This window comes from Triticum urartu, unplaced genomic scaffold, assembly GCF_003073215.2.
Source record: "Triticum urartu cultivar G1812 unplaced genomic scaffold, Tu2.1 TuUngrouped_contig_5867, whole genome shotgun sequence".
In the NCBI taxonomy this organism is placed as follows: Eukaryota; Viridiplantae; Streptophyta; class Magnoliopsida; order Poales; family Poaceae; genus Triticum; species Triticum urartu.
In genome coordinates, this window is record NW_024116577.1 from 4,914 (window position 1) to 21,210 (window position 16,297).

Sequence of the window (16,297 nt, forward strand, 5' to 3'; positions counted from 1 at the left end):
AACGGACAGCGCGCGGACGGGCGGGACGCGCGCGCTTGTCCTTCCCTGGCCTGCCTGTCGGTGGAAGAAACCAAAACTTCCGGCGGCCTGGCCGTCGACCCGCCCACAAAGGTGAAGAAGAAGGCGCCAAGGAAACCGCGGTCGGGGTGCACGCCGGAGGAGATCGCCAAGTTGGACGCGGAATCGGCGAAGAGGAGGGAACGGAGAGCGGCCGTCAAGGTCAATGTCGTCGCTTGCCTGAACTAGGGCTTGCCATTTCAAACGTTGCTACTGGTGTTTTTAAATGGATGCGGACAGGATGGGGCAAATGGATGCAGCCGCGCGCTGGGCGCACGGCCACCGCATCTCAGGACACGCCCGAACACGACCCTAAATCGCTACCCAAACAGACAGAATCCGGACAAAACGAACGTCCGTTTAGGGTCGCGCGGCGGAGTTGGCCTAGTCATGAGTGGTGTCTCCCAAAGGGCGGAGCGAGAGGGCACGGGCAGATCAAGTGGGCATGATGGGCACGGCCCGCCCCTGCGAATCGGTACAGACAAAAAGACCTCTATTTTTGTTGACGCATCTTGTCCGCCCATCCGTCCATCCATCGCCCATTGACCAACCAAGCAGGCGATACGTCCATGGATGAGCCGACAAAACCACGCTATCGGCATCACAGTGCACGGGCTGTGCCACGACACGACCGGGGCAGCACCGCACGCAGCAGAGGTAACTGGCCGGCTCTGTCCAGTGTTACCGCTGGTAAGCAGTAATTCGGAGGGTCGCCCGGTCATGATCGTAGCATAATTCAGCCGCCAACACAAGCAGACACATTCCGCAAAACAAACACACACACACACAGACACGATCGATTAGCATGCTCATTCTCCCCGGACCCGCCGTGCAGCGTCTCTGCACTGAAACAATGGGGTCAAAGGCAATCAAGTAGCAGACAAGAGGAGAGGAACAGAATCAAGGAGGGGGCCGGCCGATGCATCATACTGGTATTGGTGGTACAGCCGCGGCACGATCTCTGCCTCCCCAACTTTTCCTTGCTCACAGTCAGCCTCTGTGCCCCTCGAACTTCTCAAAAAGGCTTCCCCTTCCCTTCCCTTGCCGTCCTGCCCGGCTACCTCGCTCTGCTCTACGCGTATAAACCCAGGCCAGGCGGCATTGCACTGACCTACGTGCGCGCGCGCTCACCCGCCGGTGCACTTGCTCTCGTTTCTCTGGTCTCCTCTCGTACCTCCGAATTTGGCGATCGCGGGGAGGAAGAAGCGGCGAGGCATGAAGGAGGTGGTGGCGGCGGGAGCGGGGGTGTCCCCGTGCGCGGCGTGCAAGCTGCTGCGGCGGCGGTGCTCGCCGGGGTGCGTGTTCGCGCCCTACTTCCCCTCCGGCGAGCCGCACCGCTTCGCCAGCGTGCACAAGGTCTTCGGCGCCAGCAACATCAGCAAGCTCCTCCAGGTCAGTCCGGTCCGTCCGCACCACCCCTACCGCTCGCCGCACCCACGCACGACGTTACAACGCCACTCCGCTCCGCTCGTGTGCTCGGCGTCTCATCCCAACATCAACATGGATGGACTTGTTCGCTTGCTGCTGCCATCGTGTCTGCGTCTCATCCCATCGCCTGTTCGCCAGTTCTAGGACCAAAGAGGAGGAGCTTTGTGGGTTTGGCATCTCCTTCCTTCCTTCCTTCCTTGTTCTGCCGAGGATGCTTCAGTTTGAGACGGCGTTTTTATTGTTTATTTTCTTCCTTGTTTAGCAGCCCTACACTACACTACACTTTGCCAAATATACCACGCCCATGGATGTATAATCAGCAAGTTTCTCATAGTGGCAATGGCCATGCTACAAGAGACAAGGGATCGTCTGGCCTGCTCCCATCCGTGCTCCCACTCCATCCTACGACTGTCTTTTTCTTTTTTTTCTTTCTAATCTAATCATCTCCCTCCTGATTTTAAGGAGGTGGGACCAGGCCTTATTTTGTTTCAATCAAAGCATGTCACGTATGCGGGAGTACGGATGGACGCACGCCGGGGAAGCAGGCAAGTCTTGTCCAGAGACAAGGAGAAAGAGAGAGGGGTCATCTTTGTTTCTTTAGCATGTGCTGTGCTGTGTGATCACAAACAAGAAGATCACGCAGCTTCCTTGCTCTCTCTTCACTTAGAAAGAAAAATAGAGACCATCACCATGTGCTGTCTAATAATCTAATCACAAGAGGCCAGGCCTGGAACGTGGCATACGCCTCATGCCGATATTTGACAAAAAAAAATGTTTGCTCTTACGCTTGCTTGCTTAGTTGCAGTCCATGTGTGTAGAGTTTTGACATTTGCACTTTCTTTGCTATGCTATGTTATGCTATGCCTGACGACAACATCAGTATGTATCAAAGTAATAGGCTAGGTGTTTAGTCATCTTGTACTACTTTCACCTTTTGATTACCCTGTCACCCCTGACCGAGCTTGTAATGAACCCTGTCACACCTTTCGAATACTTTGCTTAATAAAGTGGTTGCATGCATCACTCTAGTGTAGAGGCCGGGGTAATACTCCTTTTAAAAGAAAAAATGTATCAACGTTCATCAAGCATGGGCAGCAACGTCCTACTTTCACTGCTCACAGAAGCAACCCTACATGTGCAGTGTGGTCAATTTAAACTTTTTCTCGATAAAGGTAGTCAAATTAAACTAGATTGATTGCCCAAAGACATGCCTAGTTACTACTCCATCCGTTCCTAAATATTTGTCTTTCTAGACATTTCAAATGACTACTACATACAGATGTATGTAGACATATTTTAGAGTGTAGATTAACTCATTTTGCTCCGTATGTAGTCACTTGTTGAAATGTCTAGAAAGACAAGTATTTAGGAACGGAGGGAGTACTATAAGATTTTCCATACTTTCCATCACTAATGCTCCCATAGACATGCTTATTCACTACAGCTAATAGGATCTCACTAAATCTAGGGATGGCAGTTTTGCCCATGGGTATGGGTACCCGTAGGTACCCTATCCAAAAACAGTGGGCATGGGTGAGACTTTCTACCAGTTCATACCCATGGGTAATGGGTATCCATATCCGCAAAATTCATGGATAGGGTATGGATATGAAATTATACCCAGAAGTAACCCAATGGATACCCAGAAAAATTAATAAAAAAATTAAACCCTATAATATCTGGGTAAACCTACAGTAATTATCATTGCAAGTTTACAAACTTGATTTTTCTTCAAAGTTAGTTTGTAATGGAGATTAAGACATTTGTGTGTCAATTGTCATTGTGAAACTTTGATGTAAGTACAAACCAGATTGTGATGGTCGAGTACCTAACTTTAGTTTTAGGCCCTTTCTTGTCTTACTTTATCATGCCAATGTTGTATATCATACCCACCGGATACCCATTGGGTATAAGATACCTGATGGGCATGGGCATGGGTACCAATTTGTGCCCATGAATATTAAAATGGGTGGGTATAGAAAAAACTTTTGGGTATGGATTTGGGCACAAAAAGTTCGTACCTGCCCATACCCTACCCATTGCCATCCCTAACTAAATCTACAAAAGTGTTGGCTATGTCTCCAAATGAAAGCTTCTCCCTCCCATATGACAATCCACCCCGACAGTAAAGCTCTCTCTCCCTCTGCAGCAGTCATATTCAGACGACCACTGCACATGCCTCCCACCTCAACAGAAAATTCAGAAACTTTCGGCTGCACCAAACATGTTCTAACCATCATCTTTCTCAACTTATTAGAGCCATACCGTTCATGTGTACTATCTATCACTACTAGGTAGGAAACCACTTTTTGTTTCTTCTTCCGTCTGAAACTAAGCATGATGTGTGTGTGTGTGCAACCTGCAGGAGATTCCGGCGGAGCACCGGGGCGACGCGGTGAGCAGCCTGGTGTACGAGGCGAACGCGCGCGTGCGCGACCCCATCTATGGCTGCGTCGGCGCCATCACGTCGCTGCAGCGGCAGGTGGAGTCGCTGCAGACCCAGCTCGCGCTGGCGCAGGCCGAGATTGTCAGGCTCAGGATGGCCAACGCCTACGGGGCGGCGCACCACAACGGCGGTGGGAGCACCGCCAGCGGCTCACCGTCCTCCATGTCGTCGCCGACCAAGACAGCGGACCATCACGACATGGCCGTGGACCAGTCCGGCGTGATGGAGCTGGAGCTGGAGTGCTCCAGGTTCTGGGCCTACTGAAGCTGGACGACAAGCTATATTACTACTTAGGCTGATTTAGTGCGTGATCAGGTGATGGTTTGGTATATATAGAAGTACCAGTAAATTTAGTAGCAAATGGTGACCTATACTTAATCCAGCATGTCCGGGGATTTTTGGCTGTGCTTGTGTTGACAAGGTAGAAGAGACACTCCTACAGGCTACAGACATTTGGTATTTTGGTGTGTGCTTTGTGCTACCCCATTGCAAGAACCTTGCTGCCCTTTGAATTCTATTTAGTTGGACAGTCGGACTCCGCTATAGAAATGCAGATTGCCATGTTTATGCCTGTCTTGTCTCAATTGTTTCTTATCAGATGATGAGCATTGCAGCTGAAATTTAATATCCCACTGGTTTTCTGCAATTTCACAGTGCTATATTTTTAGTTCATGCCGAGCACGACAAGAGAAACATCTCTATCTGGTAGATATCAGATAACCATATATTGCATGCAGCTCAAGTTATCACAAGGCATGAAATAGCTTCAGGTTGTTTTTTGTTACAGTACTGGCCCCCGAGAATGAACGATCTGAAGAAACAAGGTTGAGAACCAAATTTTACCAGATTACAACTTGTAAACCGCTTTAGTTCGGGCAGATCCAACCATTTCACGATCTAATGGTCCAAAATTGCAATTGAACATTGCATACCACTCTAGATGACATAAGTTATCCACCGCGGTGACTTCCTACTGTCTGCAAACCCAACAGATTAAAATACTTGTTACCACACAACTCTCTCAGCGCATAGGTCATGGAACTGTTTAATTTTGTAGGAAGCCTTACCAGAAGCGGAGCACTTTGTGAATCCTACACCCTACGGCAAGCTGCGGTTTAGTAAGCCTTGGAAAGAGAGGTATAGATCTTTGCTGTCTGGACCGAATATCTCTTCGGCCTTCTTGAGGGTTTCCTGGTTCACATGTCAATATGGTAAGTTATTTATCGAGGTTCAGGTCACAACATAGACTCAATTCATTGATTAGCAAAAAGATGCAGACAACCAACCTCTCGTGACTGCTTATGAGCATTCAGCTCTTTGATGTTCGCTAAGAACGCTCCAAACTGTTCGTATGATAGACGGCTCCTGCAATAATAATTGTGTGCTTTAGGGATTTTGATACACCCATCTTAGCTGATGTTGAAGATGTAAAGAGTAGGAGATCAACTGACCTGGCCTGACGGAAAAATTCTTTTCCATCAATACGAGGAGTGCGACCTGAAAACCCAAGCATCAACCATATTAATGATATCATGTTGTACACAATCATTTAAGGCACACCATATCTTCAGAGTTCAGAATAAATGAAACCTGGGTTAGGACGTCCCCTTGGAGGTGAGTTAGCTGCAGACGACTGCTTGCTTGAATACCATGGTGTCATTGACATGTGTCCCTCAATTCGAGTTCTTGAAGGCGAGGTAGCTCCAGATACCAACTTTGGTGTTGCTGTGGTAGACATTCCTCTTGGAGAAGCAGAGGTGGACATTATATTTGGTGTGGCTTCTGGCGTAAGGCGTTGGTTGATGTGTGGGGAGAGGGCATACTTTTGGAGTGGAGGCCTTGCCACTGTACCAAACAGATTAGCCAAAATGCAGAGGATTAAATCATAGATAGCTCGAGAACATCAAAATAGACGATCAATGGGAAGCTAAGAAGACCTTCTCTTGTCGTGCTTCCAAGATCCCCAGACCCATTCAACAAACTTGCTGCAGTGTGGCTGATAGATCCGTCTTCAATATTTAAAAGATAATAGAAGTCAGGGATTCATGTCAGGTATTTCCAATGATAAATATAACACAAGGTTTTTTGGGATAAACCTCCACAGGACGATGTTTTGGATGATACTGACTGATCACATGTTGTAATGTCAACCGTTTCTTGCGGCTGCTTGGAAAGATTCAGCAGAGAATCAAGGGAAAACAGTCAAACATTGCTGCAGACTAGCAAGAAATAACACATACGGACAGAGATTGGATAATAATGTGATTATTACGCACCGATGTACTATCATCACGGAGTGACTGCATCAGATGCCTCTTGAACGACTCCAGCTGATAATGGAGCAAATAGTTCAGAATGTTGTCGAATAAAAAAAAGTTGAAGGATCTATAGAACTGAGAAGCAATCATGTGACTTATTCCTTAAATAGCTTGCTTAGCAAAGAGTGCCTCTCCTTTCATTTGTCATGGAAATTTATAAAAATGCACACATTTGCTCAGCCCTCGCATGCATTTCTGCAAGCCTGTAAGGCTCCAATCTTCCTAATTCTGGCACGCCACAATGCCAATGAACATAGTTGCTAATTTGGTGAAATGCATTTCAGTTTCACAAGAATAAATGCAGTTGATTACCTTCCCACTAGCCCTTGATTCGCTATCTTTTTCTTGAAAGAAAAGAGGGGCCGACCTTGATTTTCTTTCATTGTTTGCACATGGCATTAAATATGTGAAGAATCCCAATTTTCTGTTAAACTTAAACCTGACTCTCATTTGTAACCTGCCCAAGTTAGAATTCGCTCTTCCCTGGTACTCGTACTAACAAAATTGGTGTACTAAGTACTACTCCAGATTAGTGAACGTGTTTCAGGCATACAATCCCAGTGAGCAAGTACATTACTACGTACTACAAGCCATCATCCACCACTAAACCGATCACATGACCAGAGATCTCAGCTGCACCACCTGACCCAAGTCCCGACCTCCCTCCCAGGGTTGCACATCACTACATACACCAACATCTACTGCAAGGATAGCGAGAAGAAAAAAGATGCAAGGGCCAAACCTTGTGCAGGTCGCGCGCCTGCTTCTTGGAGGTCTGCGCCAGCGAGTCCCGCTCCTTGCTCAGCTGAATCTGCAATCTCAAGCGAACAGCAAAAGCCTCGTCAGCCAACCAACGGAGGCGGAACCAAACGAGAGCGGAGGAGAACGGGAATCAAAAAACCCACATACATTGTCCTCGAGCGCGGCGCGGAGCCTGGCATTGGTCTCCTGGAGCGCGCGGTCGAGCAGCGCGACGCGGTCCCGCAGCTCGGCGTTCTCCCGGTCCCGCTCGGCGGCGCCCTCCCTGAGGCGCGCGGCCTCCCGCTCGAGCCCGGTCACCCGGCCGGCGACGGCCAGCGCGGTGTGGCATCGCCGCGGCGCGACGAGATCTCGGCCGCTTCGGAGGGGATGGGAGGAGAGCTGGCCGAAAGGGACCACTGCCGCCTCGCCGCTGCGCGTGGAAAAGTTTCGATTTTGAAATTGGGGGGCTCGGCCTCGGCGGCGGAAGCGAGGTTTCGAATTGTTTGTTTTGGGGTGGGCACGGGGCGGGGGAGGGACCTCGCCTCGCGCTCGGTCCTGTGTTTGTTTCTTGTTTGTGTTTGGGTGGACGCCAGCCCCATTGTAGCAAAGTTTTAGGTTTTTTCTTAAATAAAAAATTTAAAGAAAATATACTTTCATACTATGTATATTGTTATTACATTTCGTGGATCTTACCATATTTTTTTATAAATTTAGTTAAATTTAAACAAGTTTGACTCTAGACAAACGTAGAACTTCAATCGTTTTGGAACGGAGGAACGGCGCTCGTGATGGTGTCCTCCGTGTCCCCCTCGCCTCGAAGCTGGTTTAAACTCCATTTATTTTGGGGAAGGATTTACTTTCGAAATGCTCCTGATTACAGATATGCCCAGATGAAATGGCCTTTTTCACCAGACCATTTATTCGATCACTAAATTGTCATAGCAGTGCTTGGTTATGCAACTGGCCTGTGACGCGCCACTTTCGACTTCCCGATGAACCATAGACCTCTCTCAGTTTCCACGAGGCAGCACGCGTTACACCGAGTCAGTCGGTACCCTTTCCAGATGAACAATAGGCCTCCTTTGCTTCATAGGATTAAAAAATCATAGGAATAGAAAAGTTATAGGAAATGAGATGACATGCATCTCAAATCCTATGCATAGGAATAGAAAAGGAGATGCCCTTTGATTCACACCATAGGATTTTTTCCATTGAGTCTAGGCTAATGTTTATTTTCCTATGAAATGTAGAGGATAGGAAGAATTCCTCCATAGGAATATGATTTCATTCCTACAAACCAAAGAGCTCTGAAGGAATTTTTCCTATAAAAATCATATTCTATGAAAATCCTATAAAATTCCTCCAAACCAAAGGAGGCCTAAACTTGTGCAGGGACAACTTATGCTCAAAAAAGAAACTTGTGCAGGGACAACATGTGCAACAGGTCATTACATTCGTCTGCAGCATTCGGCACTACTACCACTACATGGTACACCTCCCACCCACCCACTGGAGTACAAAAAGAATCGCACAACACTCACTATCAAGAGCGTTTTTTTGTACAAGGCTCGAACGGTACTAGGAATTTACATATGCCAGACACAATTCGGCATGCAGCCTTACCCAGCAACCAAAAAGAGAGACATATATGGGAGATAACATGGCATTTCCAGCCGACGCTGGCCCGCAAGCTGCTATGCATGCATATTCGTCATTATCCTTTGATGAGCGGGTTAGTATCATCAGCTTAACAACACAGGACCATCCATCTGCCCAGTCACCCGCCGCCGCCTTCGGCATTTCATCTTTTATATAGTCCGCCTTCAGATTCATCTCTTTTCTATGTCACCTGCTCATTCTCGTTCCGAGGCGGCTCGGCGTAGTCCTGACCGCCATGGTGGTCACGGACGTCCCTGAACATGGAGAAGAAGGAAACTATGCCGTCAGAAGCACCGCCTCCTAACAACCACAGCAAGAGGGAGCCGAACGGGTTCAACGAGCCCGAGGCTGCGGGGGCGTTGCCGGCTTGCTCGAGATTTTGATCCTCGTACTGGAGAGGGTTGGTGGCTGCCTCGGCGTTTTCATTGAGTTGCTGGCCACCCTCTTGTTGGTTCCTCGTGGGCTCGCCCTGGGCCAGTAGGGGGTCTGCTTCACGAGCTGCACCAACGTCGTCATTCATCGTGCCGGGGTCCCTCACGTTTACCCTCGCGATATGTAATGTTGAAGTGTAGATGGTAGAGGATGTGATCTGAACACCAGTCTGTTGGTGAATGTGAGCTCGGCTCCTGATGAATCTCTGGAGGGCTGGCACCTGAAACGCAACAAGCCAATCTCAAGTAAATAGCATGGGTGACAAGGAGACGTCTGTCGGGGCTTTTGAACCCATTAGCCATTATACAGTCTTCCCACCATCCTATGTGCACCCTATCTAGCTCGGTAGCTATATGAGATCAAAGCAATCTTTGCGATTTATAATGAATGAAAAGTGTGACAAGAGATGCATCTTAAGCAGTTTTCAGAATCTACTAATGGAAAAGTTCATCGTGCGGGAGAGAACAAAATGTCAACTGGTATTTACATGCACAAATATGAAACAAGACAATAACAAGCCCTGAACAAAGAAGAGTGATGAAAGTACAACGCTACAGAGACAGTCAGATCAACTCACCTCAAAACGGTTCCAAAAGTACAGGATTAGATGCTGCATGAATGCTGCCGTAGCAGAGAAAGCCAGGTACGAGAAGCCTGATAAAGAAAACACAAATATGCAAGTCATGTAGCTATAGGATACCTAAATTAGTTTGTCAATAGTATGTTCCAGAAAAACATATCCAACTACATACCATAGGTGTATGAGAAGAAGTAGATGTGGAAAACCAGGAAATACAACAAGAAAAAGCGCGGAAAGAACTGCATTGATATAGATGTGCGCACACTGCAAAAAAAAAGAATTAAAAGTAGTTTAGTCTAAAGTTACTCTGTATGCATGATATCACTGCCTGTGAGTGAATCCCAACACTGCCTGTAAAGCTTTCTCTATCTCAAAGTAAATCTAACTGCTCTGGCAGTAGTTCAGTGAACAATCCTAGTTATTACTTGCACAAATTTACATGTGCATACTATAGTAAGATCCTAATTTTGCGAAAGTAATCATATAAAGCATTCCAGCACTATGGTCACCTGATCATTGTGAACAGCTCACATAACCACACAAGAGTCAGAACAAGAAATGCGAGCAACTGGTCATCGTAGAACTCAAACAGAAAAAAGAGGATCCCAATCATGATCTGCAGAGACAAGAGTACCAAGAATTCGTGTTAAGTATACAGTTATACATTTTCAACAAGAATTTAAGTTAGTTAAATACATTACTATTTTGCCATACCGGAACAAAAACCAGTGATTCAATGACATGCACAAATATCAGTTGAAATGTGGGCAGCTGGTGGCGTGCATGGTGTTGAAGCTGCACTGAAAATTCCAGTGAAACATGCATTATTTATTATCCATTCATGAAAGTAGTTTCTGCAACCTACAGCAAGAAACACAAACCTGTGAATCTAAGCATGCGGGACTGTGTTTCCCTCAGGGTAAATGAAACAGACATGGTGGTTGTGAAGAATACAAAGAGTGACATTAGAAGGACACCACATTTCGTCACAAAGTAATCTGCAAACAGCAAATGTACAAGACATCAGAATTCAATAGACATAAATGAGAAAGGAATCTTGTGAGACATGTAAAGCAATAAAAGGGCTGTTGCAAAAATTGAAAATATTGTGGTTCCACATTTTCTAATCACATTATGTTGCAAGATTAGCAGTCCAAATCTCATCATGTACAAAAACATTCATGCCACTAATACACCGTAAAGACAGACACAATGTGTAGTCAGGTCAATTTTGAGAGAACAGGTTAAAACAATATACAGACCTCCGAATCTTGTAGGACCTGTTGGCGGTTCATGCCCATAACTAAGATCATAAAGCTCCTTTGTCTGAAAGTTATATAGATAACCTGCATATTATACCAAGGGGGAAACCCATCTATCAAAATGGGTTGTCTTAAAGAACAAATAAAGATAGACTGCTAACATCGGACATTTGACATGCTTCCAAGCAAGTCCTGTGCGTTTATCAAGGACTAAGTTAGCAAACATTACATAGAGGAACTATGACAGTTTTAAGACCAGCATAAGCAGTCATAACAGAAGCATACCCTGACCAGGAGAATTCACTAAGCTGTTTGTAAGTATAGTATCATAACCAACAATGCTGTTTATCAAAAGCTGCTGCCACCTGAAAAGAAAAAGGGGGAAAGGAGATGTAAATATCCGCTTGCAGTTCACTTCATCTTAAATAAATGTGTTACCCGAAATTTGTGTCCTACCAAAACAATTGTCAAGGTTATCAGATGATCAACGATATTATTGTCATACATGCAAGTTGTGTATTAAGCATAAAAAATACTAACCCTGCATACGGGGGGTAAAGTGCTTAATAATTACCTGTTCCCAAAGCAAGGATTTCGAGCAGAAATCGTGATGTTTATAGTTCGGATACCATGACTATTTTTGGCTACTTCAGAAAGCAAGAAATATCCCTGCAGGAAACAAAGTAAGACATAAGAAAGCTCTTACAGTGAATAACAGCAGAACTACAAAGCCAGCACATGTATACAATCATTGATTTTTTTTCTTCTGAAAGTACAATCAATCAATCATTGAAGTTAATGGTAATGGGCCCCCAACCCATGAATGCCTTCATGCAGTTATACTAAGAAGAGAAAAATGCACTGGAGCTCTCTAAACTGCTGTGATCCTCTCACTTTCCTTCCCGAATACTTAGTTTACATTCTGCGCACCTAAGCTTGCTTTGTTTTGCTCCATAACTGCCATCTGCAGTTAACTAACAGATCTCATGGTATCACATGGTATCACATGGTATAACAGGCATGGCTTCCAATGAGCCTAGTTTGTGGCATCACATGGTATGATGTGGCTACACACAGGGGTCTATGCAGAGAAGTCATGACACTAAATTTACAACTGTATTAATTTAAGATTTCAAATTGACTACATCTGAGCCATACTCCCAAGTATAAGTATGTCAAGCAAGCGACCAGTCAGCACAGCGACACGAAACTCTACCTCGCCGCACAGCATGGGGGCCTCAACACCGTGCACCAGATCATCGCCGAAATGAACATGCAGATGAACAGCAGCGGGCAGGAGTTCGACAGCGAGGTCGCGGAGAGCCGTGTCAGTGTGGCACCATGATCAACTAGCCCAATGAAGTGGAGGAGACGGTGCGACTCATCACCGCCGGGAGTTTACATGTGAGCATTCTTGTTGCTATCCCCATGTATTCCACGCAATTACTTCTCTTCCTAAACTACAGTAGTGTCTTATCCACAACAGGACCATCTTTGCCACTGTGATGCCTGTCTCAAGAAAGAAGGCATATCCCTCCTGTCGTTCCTTGCCAGCACCCAGATCACATAGACCGTTAGCAAATCATATTTGTGTGTGTGAGTTAGTTTTAGGAGAGACATTTTGGACCTATCAAAACGAACGCAAATGTATGAAGCACAGAATATCAATTAAAGTTTTGAGAGGTAGGTGGAAAACCACACAACTTTAAGGAGATGTGATGCCTTTTTCTCTATTAAGAACGAACTACAAACCCAGTCATTCTCAGTAAAAGTTGCAGCTAGGAAGTTCAATAAGTCGTCAGGCACCACAGTGCACTGATAAAATGACTAGATGACACCAATAAGCCAAGAACCTTACCTTCTCCACACCATATAAATAGGTAGGCTCAAACGATTTGCTTCTTTTCTCAAACCACTTCACTGTAACAAACAACATAACCTAGTGAGAAGTCCGAGAAAATAAATACTCGAAGTTTAGCAACCAGTAGAAAGGGTTATTAAAATTTCTACAAGCACCATTGTAGGAGGAAGAACCAGAGAATATGGCCATTTTACAGCAAAGTGAAAACATTACCAATGTTCGAAAGAAGATGATCCATGCTTGGTAATTGAAGATCCTTAATGAGGTGGAGAAAGTCATCCCAGTTCGATCTGACCTGTCATTCATATATGGGAAGAAAATATCAACCCCTAGTTAGAATACATGCATGACCAATAAACGAAACACAAATATCAGCACAGCACCAGTCATAAAGAGCAACTCCAAAACAGAAAATCATGATCTCGTTTTATGGGATTCAACATGGAGAATTATCTTAATAAGTATCCCTTTTATTAATCAAATGATATTGCTAGCTTGCATGTCCAGAAGTGCTCCTCATACAATAAACCGAATCACCTAAGAGTTTTTTTTTAATAGCACCTAACAGTTCTGTTACTTGCAAACATGATCCTTCAAAGACTAGCTGTAGAAGAAAATTTTGGAAAGGAGCTACAAATGCAAATAGTTTATGACACTGATCAAACTTCTTACCATTAGTTGGAGGGCATTATCTGAAACCTGCTTTATGTTCCTCCAAAATAAGGCAGCACGAGAGTACCACTTTCTGGATAAGTATGTAACCGCTGCTTTAATTGATTCTTTAGCAGATAAAGGATGATGTACAGAACCCTCTCCGGTTGTCTTCAATTCCGGTACCCCTGGAATGATTGCAGTAACAATTGCATCAGCTGCATTCTCTGACAGTGGTTCAAATTCTTTGTCTCCGTTCCAAGTTTGAAACATAATCTTACTCCTTCTAGCTCCAGGACCAACCCAAGTTGACAAAAACTTAGATGCCAAAACATTGAACTTATCACCATTAACCTCTAGAATTTTCTCAGCTGAACGCCCCAGGTTCTGGAGATCCATAATATAAGACGCACCTTTGCTGGCCCATAGTCCGCCACTGATTATCTACAACTCAAAAGCAGAGTAGCACTTTACAGACGATACAATAACACCAATAGGAAACATGGACATGTATTGCAAATAGGAACAACAATCACGGGGAACATTATTATACTGGAAATCCAAGTGTGCAAGGAGGAAAAGCATAAATACATACCTTGATTTGGACAAGTTGTGCTTCACCAAATTCAATCCCAGTGAACTCACTTGAGCAGCCCGGCTTCGCATGGAAAAGACAACTCAAAGATTAGAGGCTACACATACACACTGGACAACTATGGACCCAAAAAAATTCAGAAGGAACAATATGAGCTACTGAGCACCAAATAGAATGGCTTGGTATTCTTGTCGTTTTCTTACTAATCTAGGGTAGGCCATCTCGCCCCTCACACGCGTCAAGCCGCAGGCACTGCAGCAATTAACGCTCGCGCTCCAGTGCATACAGCAGCATGGCCAATCGGGGCGTGATGAGCTCTCCACATGCGGGCAGGCAACGTACTGGCTGGTTGACTTCACATTTGAGTTGCAGCTAGTTGGGCTATATAGTGGCCGATTGATTTCGTATTTGAGATTTTGAGTTGCAGCTGGTTGGGCCATATACTGGCTGACTGATTTCGCATTTGAGTTGCAGCTGGTTGGGCTATATAGTGGCCGATTGATTTCGTATTTGAGTTGCTATGTATACTGGCCGACTGATTTCGCATTTGGGTTGCAGCTGGTTGGGCTATATAGTGGCCGATTGATTTCGATGCAACGGCTCGAGCAATTAATGCGACCAGCAGGCGAAGCGTCGCAAGCGCTGCTGCGTGCATGCTGGCAAACAAGGTATGAACGGAAAAATAGCGCCGCGGGAGGGAAGGCGCCTTCTAAATTGGAAAGCACCCTCTAATTAGGGAAGGCGCCTTCCAAATTGGAACAGAACATAAAATTAAGCACCCTCTAATTAGGAACAGAGGGCGTAGGCAACAGTACTTAAAACCTTATCGTTTAGGTGCAGACTGTATCATAGTAAAACCTAAGCAGTTGGTAGAAAATTGTGAAGAAACATTCACCATGAAGAATGCAAAAGAGGGAATGGAAGCAAAGGACATAATAGATATGAATTTAACGCGCTGACGATTTGACGAAAGGCGAAAATAATAGTACATCTGAGACTTTCTGCTGGACTGCTACTAGGCCAGAATGCTTGGTATTCAGGGAAAGCGCTTGACCAAAACACATGGAAAACAGCACATGGGATGAATAAAAGAGGCCTAATCAGCAACCAACACTGGAGTAGTCTGGCAACAACCGTCCATAGACCCTCTCGTAGGAAACGAAGGTGGTTCATAAGTTCCCTGTCACGAAATCGTCAAAATGCTACGCCAATTTGACCAATTTTGTACTAATCGAATTGGCAACACAATAGCAGTACTGTCAAGTTGATTTCGATGCAACGGCTCAAGCAATTAATGCGGACGGGAGGCCAAGCGTCGCAAGCACTGCTGCGTGCTGGCAAACAAGGTATAAACGAGAAAATAGCGCCATGGGAGGGAAGGCGCCTTCTAAATTGGAACACAACAGAAAATTAAGCACCCTCTAATTAGGAACGGAGGAAGTAGGCAACAGTACTTAAAACCTTCTCGTTGAGGTGCAGACTGTATCATAGTAAAACCTAAGCAGTTGGCAGAGAAATTTGAAGAAACATTTGCCATGAATGCAAACGAGGGAACGAAAGCAAAGGGCATTATATATATATATATATATATATATATATATATATGAAATTAAGGCGCTAATGATTTGACGAAAGGCGAAAATAAAAGTACATCCGAGGCTTTTTCTGCTGGACTACTAGGTCAGAATGCTTGGTGTTCAGGGAGAGCGCTTGACCAAAACACATGGAAAACAGGACATGAGATGTGAGGTTCTAGTTATTAAAGCAGCCTATTCAGTAACCAACACTGGACTAGTCTAGCAACAACTATCCACAGATCATAGACCCTCGTAGGAAATGAAGATGGTTCATAAGTTCCTTGACACGAAATCGTCAGCGCAGCAGCATGAGAATGTCATGCCGATTTGACCAATTTTGTACCAATCGAATTGGCAGCGCAATAGCAGCACTGTCGAGTTGAATCGACCGCGGCGGCGAGCAGGAATTCAACAGAAGCCCTGTTCTAATTTAAGATGAGAAGGCTAGCTAGGGCACGGAATTTAATTCTTCCTCCTTCGGCAAAACAGAGGGGCAAGGGGGCGAGGGGGGTGGGTCACCTGCTGCACGAAGTTGGTGTGCATGACGACGAGCAGGCAGAAGAGGGCGACGGCGCCGGCGAGGTAGAGGTACTCGAGCGCGAGGCGGATCCGCGGGGTGAGCAGCTGCGAGAGCATCCCGGAGAGGCGCGCGTGCACCCGCAGGAACGTCTGCTCCGGATCCATCCCCTC

General features: G+C 45.6%; 2 protein-coding genes and 1 pseudogene across 3 annotated transcripts; 1 reads left to right on the plus strand and 2 right to left on the minus strand.

Annotated features, from left to right (window-relative positions):
- Positions 1-626: 626 nt before the first annotated feature.
- Positions 627-4,423, plus strand: LOC125529811 (annotated as a pseudogene).
- Positions 4,424-4,628: 205 nt separating this feature from the next.
- On the minus strand, positions 4,629-8,790 carry LOC125529812 (uncharacterized protein At4g15545-like). The gene is made up of 11 exons (XM_048694229.1): positions 8,651-8,790; positions 7,159-7,612; positions 6,992-7,060; positions 6,208-6,261; positions 6,028-6,094; positions 5,869-5,940; positions 5,522-5,776; positions 5,383-5,428; positions 5,218-5,296; positions 4,999-5,122; positions 4,629-4,908 (listed from the first exon to the last, which is right to left on the minus strand). The coding sequence occupies exons 1-10, from the start codon at positions 8,788-8,790 to the stop codon at positions 5,030-5,032; spliced, it is 1,329 nt and encodes a 442-aa protein (XP_048550186.1). The 3' UTR covers positions 4,629-4,908; positions 4,999-5,029.
- Positions 8,375-16,291, minus strand: LOC125529813 (membralin-like protein At1g60995). Of its 2 annotated transcripts, none has more exons than XM_048694231.1 (15): positions 16,127-16,291; positions 14,031-14,093; positions 13,849-13,879; positions 13,457-13,623; positions 12,998-13,079; positions 12,782-12,843; positions 11,498-11,592; positions 11,209-11,288; positions 10,924-11,007; positions 10,543-10,659; positions 10,376-10,461; positions 10,171-10,277; positions 9,834-9,925; positions 9,659-9,735; positions 8,375-9,301 (listed from the first exon to the last, which is right to left on the minus strand). In XM_048694231.1, exons 1-15 carry the CDS (start codon positions 16,289-16,291, stop codon positions 8,831-8,833), a joined length of 1,779 nt encoding a protein of 592 aa, XP_048550188.1. In that variant the 3' UTR covers positions 8,375-8,830. The 2 variants fall into 2 exon arrangements, with proteins under 2 accessions (XP_048550188.1, XP_048550187.1); XM_048694230.1 differs by having other exon boundaries at positions 13,717-13,879.
- Between the last annotated feature and the right edge of the window lie 6 nt (positions 16,292-16,297).